This window comes from Electrophorus electricus, chromosome 20 (genome assembly GCF_041902795.1).
Source record: "Electrophorus electricus isolate QZ-2024a chromosome 20, ASM4190279v1, whole genome shotgun sequence".
NCBI lineage: Eukaryota > Metazoa > Chordata > Actinopteri > Gymnotiformes > Gymnotidae > Electrophorus > Electrophorus electricus.
In genome coordinates this window covers 1,045,970-1,060,902 of record NC_137516.1, presented here as the reverse complement: position 1 = coordinate 1,060,902, position 14,933 = coordinate 1,045,970, and the positions used below count along the sequence as shown (strand labels likewise).

At 48.0% G+C, this 14,933-nt stretch overlaps 4 protein-coding genes across 4 annotated transcripts; all 4 read left to right on the top strand.

Moving 5' to 3' along the window:
* On the top strand, positions 1–3,816 carry LOC145652689 (alpha-1-macroglobulin-like). The gene is made up of 12 exons (XM_081703809.1): positions 1–74; positions 455–638; positions 953–1,109; positions 1,242–1,294; positions 1,404–1,424; positions 1,554–1,722; positions 1,876–1,960; positions 2,045–2,171; positions 2,560–2,674; positions 2,813–2,922; positions 3,338–3,574; positions 3,730–3,816. The coding sequence occupies exons 1-12, from the start codon at positions 1–3 to the stop codon at positions 3,814–3,816; spliced, it is 1,419 nt and encodes a 472-aa protein (XP_081559935.1).
* Positions 3,817–3,908: 92 nt separating this feature from the next.
* On the top strand, positions 3,909–4,532 carry LOC145652688 (alpha-2-macroglobulin-like protein 1). Its single transcript, XM_081703808.1, has 3 exons — positions 3,909–3,930; positions 4,029–4,174; positions 4,305–4,532. Exons 1-3 carry the CDS (start codon positions 3,909–3,911, stop codon positions 4,530–4,532), a joined length of 396 nt encoding a protein of 131 aa, XP_081559934.1.
* A 195-nt stretch (positions 4,533–4,727) lies between these two features.
* Positions 4,728–10,146, top strand: LOC145652624 (alpha-2-macroglobulin-like protein 1). The gene is made up of 20 exons (XM_081703554.1): positions 4,728–4,889; positions 4,965–5,040; positions 5,115–5,244; positions 5,328–5,553; positions 5,761–5,887; positions 6,166–6,287; positions 6,625–6,676; positions 6,756–6,836; positions 6,928–7,104; positions 7,237–7,318; positions 7,452–7,608; positions 7,687–7,761; positions 7,837–7,999; positions 8,169–8,362; positions 8,795–9,010; positions 9,098–9,216; positions 9,311–9,419; positions 9,491–9,553; positions 9,680–9,785; positions 9,949–10,146. Exons 1-20 carry the CDS (start codon positions 4,797–4,799, stop codon positions 9,993–9,995), a joined length of 2,415 nt encoding a protein of 804 aa, XP_081559680.1. The 5' UTR covers positions 4,728–4,796; the 3' UTR covers positions 9,996–10,146.
* Positions 10,147–11,383: 1,237 nt separating this feature from the next.
* LOC145652640 (uncharacterized) lies at positions 11,384–13,900 on the top strand. Its single transcript, XM_081703599.1, has 3 exons — positions 11,384–11,466; positions 11,544–11,599; positions 11,695–13,900. Exons 1-3 carry the CDS (start codon positions 11,450–11,452, stop codon positions 12,741–12,743), a joined length of 1,122 nt encoding a protein of 373 aa, XP_081559725.1. The 5' UTR covers positions 11,384–11,449; the 3' UTR covers positions 12,744–13,900.
* Positions 13,901–14,933: the final 1,033 nt, after the last annotated feature.

Sequence of the window (14,933 nt, the reverse complement as noted above, 5' to 3'; positions counted from 1 at the left end):
ATGCAGCTCTCCGTGGTGTTTGCCACTGTGCTTCTGCTCCTCCACAGGGCTGTTGCCTTTTTCTCTAATGACACGTATGAGTGTTTATTCTTTCTCTCATATCTGTGTTTGTTACATTTGTGGTAGTATTTGTTGGTTTAAAGTAAGCTGTAGGTCTCTAAATTTGTCTGTATTATTTATAGGATTGCCTATTTGTTTACTTTGGGCCAACATGATGGATTAAAATGCATGCCACAAAAACAAAACAAAAAACCCCCCCAATTCTCAGTTTTGCTGTATTTTTCACTTGTGCCAGGTTTCATGAGTAATTGGATGATGACAATAATACAGATATTATGCAAGTTGCTATACAAAAATTGGAGGCCTATTTAATGGTTTCCATGGATGGGCAGTGTGGATTTAGGTCTTTCTAATCAACCGTATGTCAACTGGTTTTATCTCTGTTCCCCTTCAGGATTTACCTGTTGACTGCCAATTCCCAGCCTGTAGGGGGCAGTACTGAGACACTGTGTGTCCATGTCCACACCGCCCAAAAAAGCTTATTGTTACATGTGACTCTGGAACACGGGCAAACCAGCAAGACTCTTCTGAGCCAGACTGTTGTAAGCCAAGACCACTACCAGTGTGTTTCCTTTAAGGTCCGTACCCTCACTGTCTACAACATATTAAAGCCACAAAGAAACTGGTTTTTAATCAAGCAGAGCCCCATGTGAAAATGGAGCCTTTACTAGAAAGGTCTTTTGACTTGGCTTGTGTCCCAATTTTATCCCAGTTTACATCTCTCATTCCTTTTGTAGTTTTGGTCTGTTTTTTGAACATGTTCTCTGTGTAAGTTGCTTGTACAAGCACACATGTGGGTGATTGAGGAATATCAGAGACCCTCTGTATCTGCACATCAGATTAGAAGAGGTTTTCTGGGTTCACTTTGCTAGTTTCTTTCTTCATTAAACAGGTTCCTGCTGTAAGCATAGATACAGAAGCATCCATTGTCTTTGAGGTAAAAGGGAAAACTACATTCCTAAATGGGACAACAAAGATCCTCATAAAACCTCCTGCTCAGCTGACCATCATTGCAACAGACAAACCCTTGTACAAACCAGGACAGACAGGTATTGTTGGTGGTTTTGGACTGGGGTTTCCTAAAGGAGGTGCAGGGGGAACTCGACAGCCATGGATCTAAACCGGTCTCTTTCTGAGTGTTTGGAGGGTCAGCAGTATTGATGCTGTCTTTCTCTCTACAGTGAAAATCCGGATAGTGTCTCTGGATTCCAACTTCCTCACCTACAATGGGATGGTAAGGGAGTGAAATGTGCAGTTTTTCAAGTTGTTCCATAAAATAAAAGGACTGTTGCAGCAGTGTATGCCACTGATGTGAAGTGTGTGTGTCTCTCTCTCTCTCTCAGTTCTCAACAGTGGAGCTGCAGGTATGAAGTGTGCAATATGCATCATCACTCTGTATGTATTTACTGATTCTGGAACTGTGTCCTGGTTGCTATGGAAGTTCTTTGCTCATAGTATATTTGAGGATCATTGCATGCTGCTGCTGTCTGTAGGACCCCAACTCCAACCGTATTGGTCAGTGGCTGAACATGTCCACATCCAGCGGCTTCCTGGATCTGTCGTATCCCGTAAGCCCCGAGGCTGCAGAGGGATTCTATGTCATCACTGCCTGGAATGAGGGGAATGAACCAATCACGCAAGACTTTGAAATCAAGAAATATGGTCAGGCGCAGCACGGTTTTCAGTTGGGATTTAATGATCAGTGTTTGGGACAGTATGTTTAACTTGTCTTGAGGGGCTCATCTTAAGAATTCTTTAATGAAGTAAGGCAAAGGTTTGATGTGGGTTTAATATTTTGAAACCCCTCCCCCATAGTGCTGCCAAAGTTTGAAGTAACCATAGAGCTTCCTCCGGTCATAACCGTTCTGGACACTAAGGTCACGCTCAAAGTGTGTGCAAAGTAAGAGCCATTTAAACCTTGAGACTGAACCACCTGGCGCAACATTATGTATTCCTTACTCCACAACCTCCACCCTGGCTGTAGGTATACTTATGGGAAACCAGTGATGGGGTCTGCGACTGCCGTGGTCTGCCGCAGAAGTTACGGATACTGGTGGTTTGCGCCAGGCCCTGCACAGCTCCCAGACATCTGTAGAACTTTTACCATGAAGGTTGGTCCACTTGGTCACCTGTTCCTGCAGATGGTATTGAGAAGCTTCTAAGAAACGTCTAGTCATTTAACCTTCATTGTTTTTAAAGAGACTTTTGCCACCAAAAAGTAGCAAATCGTACAAAAGAAAGGAAAGCTCCCTTCATAAGTATTGAGACTTCCTCAGATTGCTTTGTAGTCCTCAAGTGAAGCAGTTTATGCCCCATGGAGGTGGCCATGTGTTAAAATGGGTTTAGTACAGAAGCTGAGACTTCTAGGTATAATGTGAAGAATCATTGGCGAAATTTCATATGAGGGAAAAGGTACCTGAACGATCTGTTTGGGTATTTTCTTGGGCAGTAATTGTTCTACAGTGTTTCTGAACTCTGTCTGGTCCATATTTACTCTAGACTGACAGGACAGGCTGCGGGTCCTACATCGTTGACCTGAGTGACTTTGCACTGAATGATACACGATATGAAGACATTATTAATGTTGATGCTGAACTGGAGGAATATGGGACAGGTGAGGTTTTCCCACTCTCTGACCCCTTAATGGCTTTAAAAATAAGTGACTGAATATTTGAAAAGGTTTTCTTTACTTGCAAAATGGTCCAAGTGAATGCAGACATTTGTTTGAAAGAGGTGTGTGTTTCAACCACAGGAGTGGTCCTGTCGGGGTCTGGAAGCTCTACTGTTACAAGTGACATCGTCACTCTCACCTTTGTGGACGCTCCGGACACGTTCAGGCTTGGGTTGACCTACAAAGGAAAGGTAATTACTGGTCCTTTTTTTTAATGGTTTGCAATACCTGGCGTGAACTGTGTGCTGTTTAGGGGTCAACATGTAGCACAAGTTTCAGACGGTTGGTTTGGTGGGGGGTGTTTTTTAAATCCGTCTTAGATTAAAGCCACTGGTCCAGACTCCGCTCCTATGAAGAATGAATCGGTGTATCTGGTTGTGAATTATGCTGGGAACAAAAACGCAAGCTGGAAGTTGGTTACCGATGGCAACGGTGTCGCCCCCTTCTCCTTAGACACGCGTTCATGGGGTTCACAATCCGTCTCTCTTGAGGTCTGTGAAGTCCGCCTTTTGTTGGAAAGGGTTCTTGTAAGTGTTACAAGCATAATCAATGTCTTGCCTTGTCTGACCCTTCTAAATGTGTCCCTTTTCTTTCTCCTCATAATAGGCCCAATATCTTGAGGAAAAGAAACCACTTGGAAATATGGCCAACATGAGAACACCAAACTACCTCTTTGCTTACCTGTTGGTTCAGCCCTTCTACTCCCAAAGCAGAAGTTTCCTGGCACTGCAGCGCCCGCTGGAGGTGTTCAGGTGTAATGGACATGCTACAGCACTGGTTCAGTACATCATACAGGGCAATGCACTGGAACCAACCCAACTCTCCCTAGATTTCTTCTACATGGTACGATCTACTGTCAGGTCACCATTTGCAAACTTGCAGCATATTGGTCTCCAGAAATCTGATTTTAACTTGGACTCCCGCCCCCCAATTTCTTGTCCTGTTGGACATGCTGTTTTGGAAGGCGTTTGTGAACACAATCTCCGTTGGGTGTGCAGGTGATGTCCCGGGGCAGGATGGTGCAGACAGGAAGCATCTCTGTGGCTGTACAACCAGAGAGAGGTCCATGCACACTTGCACTGTAGCCACAACACGGCCTCATCCTGTTGAAATGGATGTAGAGCTCAATTGTAACTGTTGGATGTGCACACCTGATTCTTCCGTTTTGATTTGAAAGATGACGAAACAAAAGGGCTCAAGTTGGGCCTGGGAAACTCTGGAGGGCTCTGAAGCTCCAGGACTGATGCCCTTTCTGCTCTAGGTGCTGTGTTCTAACTGTCCTGTGTGTGTGTAACAGAGAACCGAGGAGGAGTGGTGGTGCCCCTCCAGGATGTGCGTGCTCTGTCTCCGCTCGTCCAGGTAGTGGTGTACGCCATGCTCCCGAGAGGGGAGGTGGTAGCCGACAGCATGGACTTCCCCGTTGAGCTGTGTCTGGCTAACGAGGTCAGAATGTCACAATGTTCTAGTGGTCTTGTGAAGTAAAATGTTGCCGTGGCTGGTCTCCACTTCATAAGAAGCTGTATCCATTTACAGTGTAGCTTGAGGTTCTCACTAGTCTCTCATGGTCTCCCAGGTGTCTCTGAATTTCTCTTCTCCTGTGGAGCTGCCCGGGAGTTCTGTGGAGTTGATGCTGAAGGCTCGCCCAGGCTCGCTGTGCTCCGTGAGGGCCATCGATCGGAGCCTGTTGCTGCTCAGCCCGGACAAGGAGCTCAGCGTTGAATCTGTACGTTCATACCGAAGCCCTAAAGCTCCAGGGTGCTCAGGTCTGTTCCAGCTGAGCCACCCACCTGCAGAGCTCTGATCCAACACTTGTGCAGATGTTCTCCAGAACCCGCATTAACCTGATCAGGGTTGAACTCCAATTCAGCAGCAGCCCACCAATACTTGGATCAAATGCTTTCTCTTGCTCGGCTCATATTTTGCACAGTTGTGCAGCTGTTAAACGCTCATCGAGTCCTATGGCTGACTCTCGCATCTCATGTCATCCTAGGTCTTTAAGCTGCTCCCTGTCTACAAGTTGTCTGGATACCCAGATGGCACTGAAGACTTCTACCCTTGCTCTGAGATGCCACCTCGCCTGCCAAAGCCTCTATTAAATGCAAGACTCGCCTTCCCTGGTCCATACAATGGGAACGTTGATGTGTACCATGTCTTCAAAGTAAGAAATAGTTTTGGCACCCAGGGTTTGTAGTTGATATATGCTGTTGTTTGAAACACTGTTCCCTTTTCTCAGGATGCTGGAATCAAGACCATTACCAATGTTGACCTAAGAAAGCCCTTTGACTGCAGGACTTTGTGGAAATTTGGCTGTAAGTGGCATGAAGTCCTTTTGAGTGAAGAAATGCATATTGTATCCGATATTGAAGAAATATTCTCTCAACAGTTGAAAACGTAGCCTTTGCCAAAGAACTTCCTGTAGGCTCTGGTGAGACTCCCTCAGACCAAAACCCACCAGCCGCCACGGTCCGCAGATACTTCCCAGAGACTTGGATCTGGGACCTTGTTTATGTGGGGTGGGTACACCTGGGCTGTGGCTCAAACCTGTTGCCACCAAATGCAGTGGCCTCGTCTGACCAGTTTTCCTTCTCCTCACCAGGACGTCTGGGTTTACTAGGGTCAACGAGACCGTCCCAGACACCATCACCACGTGGGAGGGAGGCGCATTTTGTACATCTCCGGTCGGGTTTGGCGTGGCCCCAAAAGTCGACCTCACGGCCTTCCAGCCTTTCTTCGTGAGCCTGACCCTGCCCTACTCCATCGTCCGTGGAGAGGTGTTCACGCTCAAGGCCACAGTCTTCAACTACCTCCCCTCCTGCATCATGGTAAGTGGTCCCAGTGTCTCCATCCCCCTATGGGACAGAGGAGCTGATTATCCCCACGGTAATTCCTACTTGACTGTTCACTGAGCAGTGAGTCCCCACTTATGGCTCGTGTGTGGAGGTTTTGTGCTGGAAGTACCTGTGAGCCACATGGAATGCAGGGGCAGTTGTACAGTGCTGGGCTCTGACGCACTGCATGTGTGTTTAAAGGTACAAGTGATGCTGGCATCCTCAAATCAGTTCTCAGTCCAACCCTGCAAGAGCTGCATTTACACACACTGCCTCTGTGCTGACGACGGCTGGACCTTCACGTGGGTCGTCACGCCCTCCGTGTTGGGTAAGTCTGACGTCAGCTGAAATTGGAAGACTGGACATGTATTTTTATCCACATATTTAAGAAGCGGATTGGAATGTGGAATTGCTGAGGTTGGCGGCAACAGCTGTCTAGCAGTAATGCTCTTCATTTGTGTTCCACTATTGCAGCCTTCTCAGAAGGCACATTCCAACTTGCAAAAATGTGTTGAGTAGCGTTACTGCTCTTTCTGGATGTACAATTATGCATTTCATTAAGTAGCTTGACGTTTCCAATGCCCAATTTGGGGGGGTGTATTGTAGGTGAGGTGGTCTTCACAGTGACTGCAGAAGCAGTACAGACATCTGCACTGTGTGGGAATCGGGTGACCGGTGTGCCGGAGAAAGGACGTATGGACACGGTGGTTCAGACCCTGCTGGTGGAGGTGAGTTCCATTGGGGTCTCCTCCACCCTGAAGAGCCCCAGTAACCACAACTCCCCTTACTGGAGTCTGCCAGTAGCTGTACGCTTCTGAGCATTTGAACACTGCTGGAACGATATGAATACCAAACTTGGTTGGGTGGCTATTCTCCTCAGTCGGATGGGTGTGTGTGTGTGTATATATCTTGCACACCAAACCCCCCTTTTTTTTGTGTGGTTCCAGGTAGTCTGTACTGTGATGGGTGGGGTTGTTCACTGTTAACTTGACAGAAGGATACTGAGCAGACTAAAGGGTTTTTGTTCTGGTGGTTCTGACTGCATACTACTTCTTCCTCTGACAGGCAGAGGGCACCAAACAATCCAACGCTTACAATGAGCTCCTCTGTCCTGCAGGTCTGTAGTCCAACAATGTTCTCACTTGGGTTGGTGAGTGAGATGATGTCTCTCTGATGGCCCTTTTCCCATCCTCTAGGTGTTGTGGAGAGAAATGTTACACTGAAGTTGCCTAAAGTGATTGTGCAGGGTTCCCCCACTGCCTTTGTCTCTGTGCTGGGTGAGGACACTTGCAGCTACACACCCATTCATTTGGAATTGAACAAGGTCTTGCGTATGGACACGCACAATTCTGGTGACTCTCTCTGCAGGAGATCTGATGGGCCATGCGCTGCAGAACCTGGACAACCTGCTGGCCATGCCGTACGGCTGCGGTGAACAGAACATGCTGCTCTTTGCCCCCGACATCTTCATCCTGGGGTACTTGGAGAGCAGCGGCCAGCTGACGCCCGCCATCAGGAGCAAAGCCACCTCCTTCCTGCTGAGTGGTGAGGGCACACACCAGTGGCTCCCAGACTGTGTGCAGGATACCTGCTGGGGTGGTTTGATTTTCTGCAGTTTATTCTGGACCTTTTGGCAGCATGAGCCGAGCAGCCTGTTTCTCCCCATGACTGATGCAGGCTACCAGAGAGAGCTGACCTACAAGCATGAGGATGGATCGTACAGTGCCTTTGGGACCTCCGACAACTCGGGCAACACCTGGTCAGTCTCGCACAAACCAGATGGTTCCTGTACAGCTCTCAAATGACACCAGACCCCTGGCCGTGTTATGGATGGCTCTTATTGAAATGAATGAATATAAAAATCAGAAGCTCCCTGGTGTCTGTGTACTCAGGCTCACTGCGTTCGTGATGAAGTCTTTCGAAAGCGCAAAGCAATACATCTTTATCGATCAGACGGTCATCGATCAGGCCAAGACTTGGCTGGGCAACAAGCAGCAGCTAAACGGCTGTTTTGCCTCAGTGGGCAACCTCATCCATGTGGACATGCAGGTCAGGACTCTGCAGTGCAGCAGATGTGTGGTGCAGCACTCCTGTGAGCCGGCTGGCTGACTTTGCGCTCTTACCCAGGGTGGAGTGAACGATGAGGTGACCCTCTCGGCGTACGTCACAGCTGCTCTACTGGAGTTGGGCACCCAGAGGACAGTGAGTGCTCCCCTTCCTCAAACGGTTCCCTCTAGTAGTCTGTGTGAACATGCCTTACTGTGTTTGCCATGGTAGGACCCCATGGTTTCCAAGGGTTTGGACTGCCTGAGGAACATCTCTGCACAGGTGAACTCCACCTATGCCATCGCCCTCCTCTCCTACACCTTCACACTAGCTGGAGACCAGGTGATGAGAGGAACCCTGCTCTCCCGCCTGAACCAGCGAGCCGTAGTGACAGGTCAGACTTGCCCAATTTGACCTTCACTGGATGTTGGTATCTGGCTGAGAACTGGCGTGTTTTGGAGGCTGCATGTGTCCATAAATACAGAGCAATTATGGTGATGGTTGGCTGGTATTTACCGGAGAATCTTGGCCGAGTGGGCTCGGTGCTTTTCTGTCTCCTTCAGTGGATGGGCGGCACTGGGGCAGTGGACGTGTTGGGACGGTGACGGACTCTCTGGACGTGGAGACGACCTCCTACGTGCTCTTGGCTGTGCTCTCTGGACCCCTGCTGCCCCAGTTTGAGCTGGGCTACAGTGCCAGCATCGTCCGCTGGCTGGGCCAGCAGCAGAACGCCTTTGGCGGTTTCGCGTCTACGCAGGTAGTGCCCCCCCTTCGCACCGCCAGCTCAAATATTGTCACTTTGTAGCCCGGCGTGAGTATGATCTTTGGCTCTGCTAATAGTTGGCTCGCTTGATTCAGTTTCTCGAGATGTTTACACCTCAACAGCCACCTTTTAATTCTTGCGGATGCTCTTATCCAGAGCGCCATAGCCACCGCTGCCCTGAGCACGTGTGTAAGGTACTTGACTTGTAATTGGCTAAATGTGCTTTCATTTCCTCATGGGATGCATCCTAGCCAGTACAGTAGGTTGGAGCAAGATACCAATGAACGCGAATACTGGGGTCAATGCTGATGCCTAGCAGTACAAAAGGGCTTGAACTCTAGTCCTTCTTGTTTGTTGGATGACATCAGTGTAAAACCATACCCTAGAAGAAATGCCTCCTGTTTTGAATCCCTTTTCTCTGCCCAGGACACTGTAGTGGCTCTTCAGGCTCTGGCAAAATACAGCACTGCCACCTACAGTACAACAGGCACCATTGCGGTGACTGTGACGTCACCCCTCGGCTCGAAGACCCAGTTCACGGTGAACCAGAGCAACAGACTGCTGTACCAGCAGATCCAGCTGCAGGAAGTGACTGGGGTGTACAACGTCAGGGCATCAGGCCAAGGCTGTGTGTTTGTGCAGGTCAGTCTGGTGCCCCTTGGTGTAGAGATGCTTGAAGAGCTTCTTGGGTGTAAAAATGACTCTGGGGTACTTGTATTTCTCCTCCAGTTCACCCAGCACTACAACATCCCGCCTCCCAATGACTTCTCCTCCTTCAGTATCGCGGTCAACACAAGCTCAAACTGCAGTGCCCCAAACCTGTCTGTGGGGGTCACTGTGACTGTCAGGTGAGCTCTACTAGAGCACAAGAGGAAAGGATGGCTTTGGATGTATAAAGTCTGTCCATGTAACCCTGTGACTTTGCTTTAATTCACCTTTCAGGTATAACGGTAACAGGACTGAGACGGACATGGTGGTCATCGAGGTCAAGCTGCTGTCTGGCTTCAGTCTGGTTGAGGGGTCACTGATGCCAGTAGCTGGCTCTACAGAGGTAACTTTGACCTCACTGAAAATACCCATCATGCATTAGCTGGTCTGCTCACAAAGAACCTGTGTCTACAGGTGAAAGGCACTGTAAAACGCGTGGATCCAACGGAGAGAAACGTAGTCATCTACCTGAACGGGGTAAGAACAGGCTTTCGCCAGATCAACTTGCTTGTAAGATGAACAGTGTGTGTCGGAGGCCACCGTTACCATGGTGTTTGTCCCATCATTTTGTATGGTGACTGCATCGGTCTCCCTTTTCCCCAGCTGAAGAAGGGAGAGACCAAGACCTACACTCTGGTTATCCAGCAGGACATAGCAGTGCAGAACCTGAAGCCAGCTGTGGTGAAGATCTACGACTACTACCAGCCCAGTAAGAACCAGTCCTGTTATCTTCCGAAACCGTCATGGAAGATGAGGGAGAGGGTTGGATAGAAATGACCAATATGCAATTAAGGACAAGGATCATATGAACTGAATTCGAATGTCCGCCTGTGTAGTATGAATAAGAACCGGTTTTCCTTTCTCTCCTGTAGGTGATGTGGCCGTTACACAATACACGTCTCCATGTAACGAACGGTAGACCACGTGCCCTGCTGCCTGCACTAATGTTGGCCATGTTGTACTGCATTGTACCAGGAGAATCTGTCCCTTTACCTGAAGTGTAAATCGGCTCTAATGCTACTGGGTGACTGTTGTGTAATTACTCGGTTGTATTGAAATAAATTCTCTTGTGCAGTGTACAAATGCCTTGGTGGGGGGTTTTTGTGGTCTTCACCAGTGTTCCCTCATCTGCCTGAGCGCTCTTGTTACTGGATCACTGCTCAGCATAACTTGCCATTCAGAGCAAGACTAGTCATAAATTGAACATTGGTGGGGAGGGTCACAGGGAATTCACTCTCTCATGAGGAGAGAATTGAGGGACAAAGTATACTAATGCTCAGAAATCTATGGATTTGTAAGAAGACGAGTCCAGATATTGTGACCAGGTACACTTGGGTGTGCATCAAGGACCTCCACTTCTGTCCTGTTCCATCTACTAATCTCCTTCTCAGTGGTTTAGTTGACACTAAAGCCATTTATCATACAGGTACAGCTACACAGGATATATGAATATACAATAAATTAAACCTGCTGCTACTCTACATGTTCACATGCATCACTACAATGACTGACTGACGCATTAGACTTCATGTGGGATTTCTAATGTAACTAAATATCAAAACAATGTTCACCATCATATCCAACTAACATTGTTGGATTCTGCATGGACCACCACAAACTCGGAACTGTACAGTACATCATCCCCCCCCCCCACCAGATCTCTATCAGGTCCTGTAAAATACACAGTGCACTTCTACGTGTTTATCTCTCTTTAAAGTGAGGAGACGCGTCCACGCTGTGTCTGTTTAAAGGGAGTAAACATGTTCATTTGACATTGATAAGGTCAGTGTAATACATTTTCATGGAAAGGCAAAATACAATTTTATCTGAAAAGGATGTCAGGACATTTTGAGAATCAACCTCCATGTTAGAATTTTAATCCTAATTGAGTCTGAAAGATGCTTTTGTATTCCTCACAACTCCAGCCTACATCTAAACTTCAAGACTACATGTATAAAAGGAATAGCAATGGCTCCAAACAAAAATAAAGTGTGAAATGGATATTTGCTGGATTTGAATGTTTGACAAACAAACAGCCAAACTCAATTCCATCCATGTGAGAAGGAAACAAACAAACCAGAAATGAACATTAAGGCCTGTACAATTAATGCAGCCTCTGGGACTACAGCAATATTACTGATATGCTTACTATATCTCCAAGTATTTCTAGCTCTTGTTACTCGCTCGTAGGTTCCTTTAATTGGTTAGGTAACAGCTGTAAAGAGTTTGAACTGGTGATTCTTATCAGCTAACTTTAATGAGAGGCTTAAAAGGAATGCAGACAGGAAGGGAGCTTGTGTCTGTCTGCTTCTCTCAGGGAGAAGGGTTGGTGTATGAAGCTGGGTATTGGGGTGTCCCCTGTCTAGTGGCACAATGTGGTGGCGCAGAAGGTAGTCGTGTGGTGTTACCTTGTGCATGTTTAAGACTGCAGATTATTTTCGTGTTTAAATTTCCTTTTGTCTTGTAGGCTTTGGTTACTCCTCCCTGTTGTATTTCTGCTGAGAGATGCAGAGGGGCTTGGTGGTAAGAAAGTGTTCAGATCAAGCTACAGCTAGTGATGCTTTGTGTCCATGTTCAGGAATTTAAGCAATCTCTCTGCTCTGTTCATCCCCTTGAAGTGTGGAACAAAAGATCTGCACCACACTGGTATGGTGTAGCGACATCAGCTTCTGTGGCTCAGCCCCAAGAAGTCGACTACCTACCTTATCTGACCAAGATGGAGGGCTCTCCTTCCAGTGTTGCATCCAAGCAAAGTAGCTCTGTGTTTCCTCGGCAAGGCCCGGAACCCGGTCAGACTCCGGGTGGATGGTCAAGGAGTGCTTCCAGAAGTCAAATGGATTCAAGTGCTCAGACTGCAAGTGGCTCTGCTGGGTATTACCAGTCTGTGTTCCAAGGTGGCCAGCAACTTCCTAGACTTGTAACCCAACCCCAACTGCAGGACTCTTCTGGTAGTGGTGAAACTCAGTTTCAGGGGCAGAGTGCTAATCGTGCCCTTGGCACCCCCCAGACTTCCAGTAGCCTTTTTCAACAAGGTGTCTGGCATCAGGGGTCTGCTGGCAGCTTGGACTCTGTATCCAGTGCTCAAGGTTTCCCGAGTCAGTATACTGGTTCAAGGACGCACGCTGTGTCTGTTCAATCTGCTCCCACCCATCAGGGAGACTACAGGGCCCCATCCTCAGGCCACCCAACATACCATCCTTCGAAGAAGCTCCAACCTCCTCATGTTCCCTTCCCTCAATCTCAAAGCTACACACAGCTGAAATCCAGACTCTTTTCTTTGGCTAGCCACAGCGCCAGCGGGAGTTCAGGTGTAACCACTACTGGCCGACAGCCGGTCAAGGATGCGCAACAACGTGGGGCCGTTCCTTCTCGGGTTTCGAGTAGATGGCAGACGTGGAGACGGCAGACTGGCAGTGATGTTCCACAAAAAAGCAGTTACTATGCGTTTCTGCCAGCCCAGAGTGCAAGTTCTGGCTTGGGCTCCACCAGCCAACAGGGAGCTGGTTATGCTACACAAAAAAGCAGCAGTTATTATGGACTTGGGCCTGTGCAGGGTGCAAGCATGTGGCAGTCCTCTAGCCAGCAGTCTGGCAGACATGCTCCACAAACGAGCACCTACTATGGACCTTTTGTATTCCATGGGTGCAGGCACATGGCAGCCATCTAGCCCTGACCAGCCTTCAGTACAGACTGCCCAGACCCAGCTGGAGGGTTCGAGTGTGAGTTCTTGTGTGACCTCAACTAGCGGACAGCCAGTCAAAGATGAAGCACACGGAAGCTCTCATGGGACTGTTCCTTCTCGGGTTGCAAGTAGATGGCAGACATCAAGCCAACAATTTGCATCCCAGACTGGCCAGTCCCAGATGCAAGGCTCCAGTGTGAGTTCGAATGTCTTTACTAGCCAACAGTCTGCCAGTGGTGCTGCACAACAAGGCAGCCCCCATGGGTCCCCCCCCATTCTCCGGTTGGGAGCACAGGGCAGACATTGAGCCAGCAGACTGCATTGCACACTGATCAGTCCCAGAAGGGGGTCCCAAATCCTCCCCAAACTGGATCCCACATTGTAACCTTCAACCAGTACAACCCAGCAAGTCAGACCCCATCCAGCATGTATGGGTTGTCCAAAGGGCATCTTGGCACTTGCTCTAGTGGCTGGGGACAGAATGCTGTGATGCAGGCAGGTGTAAGCCAACCAGCATCTGCTGTGGATTTTAATGTGGACCAGCAATCCTCTGTATCCTACACTGGTTCCCCATCAAGTGTGTCCAGTGGTTCAACCAGCTACAGCTTCACTCAGGACTTGCCTGGTCACTCCTACTACCATCACAGTAAACCCCAATTGCTTCCTACCCAGTTCAGTGGGATGGTCAAGCACTAGGGCTCAGGCTAATGCTGTTCAGCAAAAATGATGCTGAACCTGTTCTTGGTTCTTTTCAAAATAATCCTGCTTTCTTAAATAAAATGTGTTGCCAACACTGCTGTCTCTGCTTGGTTTCTGTTCAACAATGGTGTGTAAAATGTGAAGGGAACACTAGCCAAACAGACTCTGCAGTGCGTTTGGCCTTTGCTCTATGTATACATTTAGGTGGTGGTTGTGGCACTTGTTGAACTAGGACAACGCTGTAGTGGTTGGCAACACCTGTAGAAGGCTTTTGTTGTTCTTTGTGTGTTTGTTTCTCCTCTATACTGAGACTGGTTCATCACATGTTCACAATCTATTGTCTTGCAACTCTGGTCTACAGATCCCCTAGACTCGACGGTCTCACTTATTCCCAATGTTCAGCACAGACTGGTGGTAGCAGGGGGCTGGAATTGCTATCAGCTGTTCACCTTTGTGTTTTCAAATTCTCCTCCCAAGAGCCTTGTTCCCTATGGGGGGGGGGGGACGGACCTCACCTTTTGTCTGTTCTGTGGTCATTAAAACTCTCAAACCTGATCTGATATTTCTTCAGATTCATTTGTGTGTGTGTGTGTGTGTACTATCATTAATGTTGTGTTCTCTGCTAGTTTTGAGTACAAATCACTAAACTAAAATAGGCTTTCCTTACTGTTCAATAGAGGTAAGTGGACTGTAGAGCAAGGCAGGTCCTAAGGCGTGATTTGTCCTCCTTTGAAGTGTCCGTCAGACCACTGGAATGTTAGTGGTGATATTGAACAATGCAACACATCAGGCTCATTCACACACCAGCATTTTCACTGGTACATTAATATACGGACTCAGGCTTGTACATTACAGGCAGCTGGCTGTGCATTTGAGGTATGGAGAATGAAGAGTGACGTATGGTCTGGAACAGAAAAACATTCCAATAATCATTGCCTCTTTATGAATACTAGGCACTCGTCTACAGTAATACATTCAGTTCATTTCCTGTACAATATGAATATACCGTACTGAGGTGGTCCAACAGCGCTCTCTAGGGGGGAAGCACTAGTGCTCCTCTATTATTACATGCGAGGTTCTAGAACGAGCTGGACGTAGAGCTGAACACTTCTACGCCAACTAACACGTCATATATATCGCGCACATCCCAACTAGCACTTCACTCCACACTAGTATGGCTTTACAACATTGCTAGTGAGAAGTGACGTGATTAGTGCAGAATAATAACAGTGTAGAATTAGCAACTCAGTAGGCTCCCGTAACGGGTTTACAACAGTCAGTTCTCAGTAATAAGTGAACCAAACCTTGCCAATGTCTTAACATGTACTCTTCACTAGAATAAACAGTAAGGAATCAGCTTACGTCCCACACAGCACGTGGAGAACAAGGACGTCACTGGATACACGCGCTGCGACGTCTCTTCTGAACCTGTCGCCGCAGATCTCTGACGTAGTGTGTCGTCGCTCCATAATGACG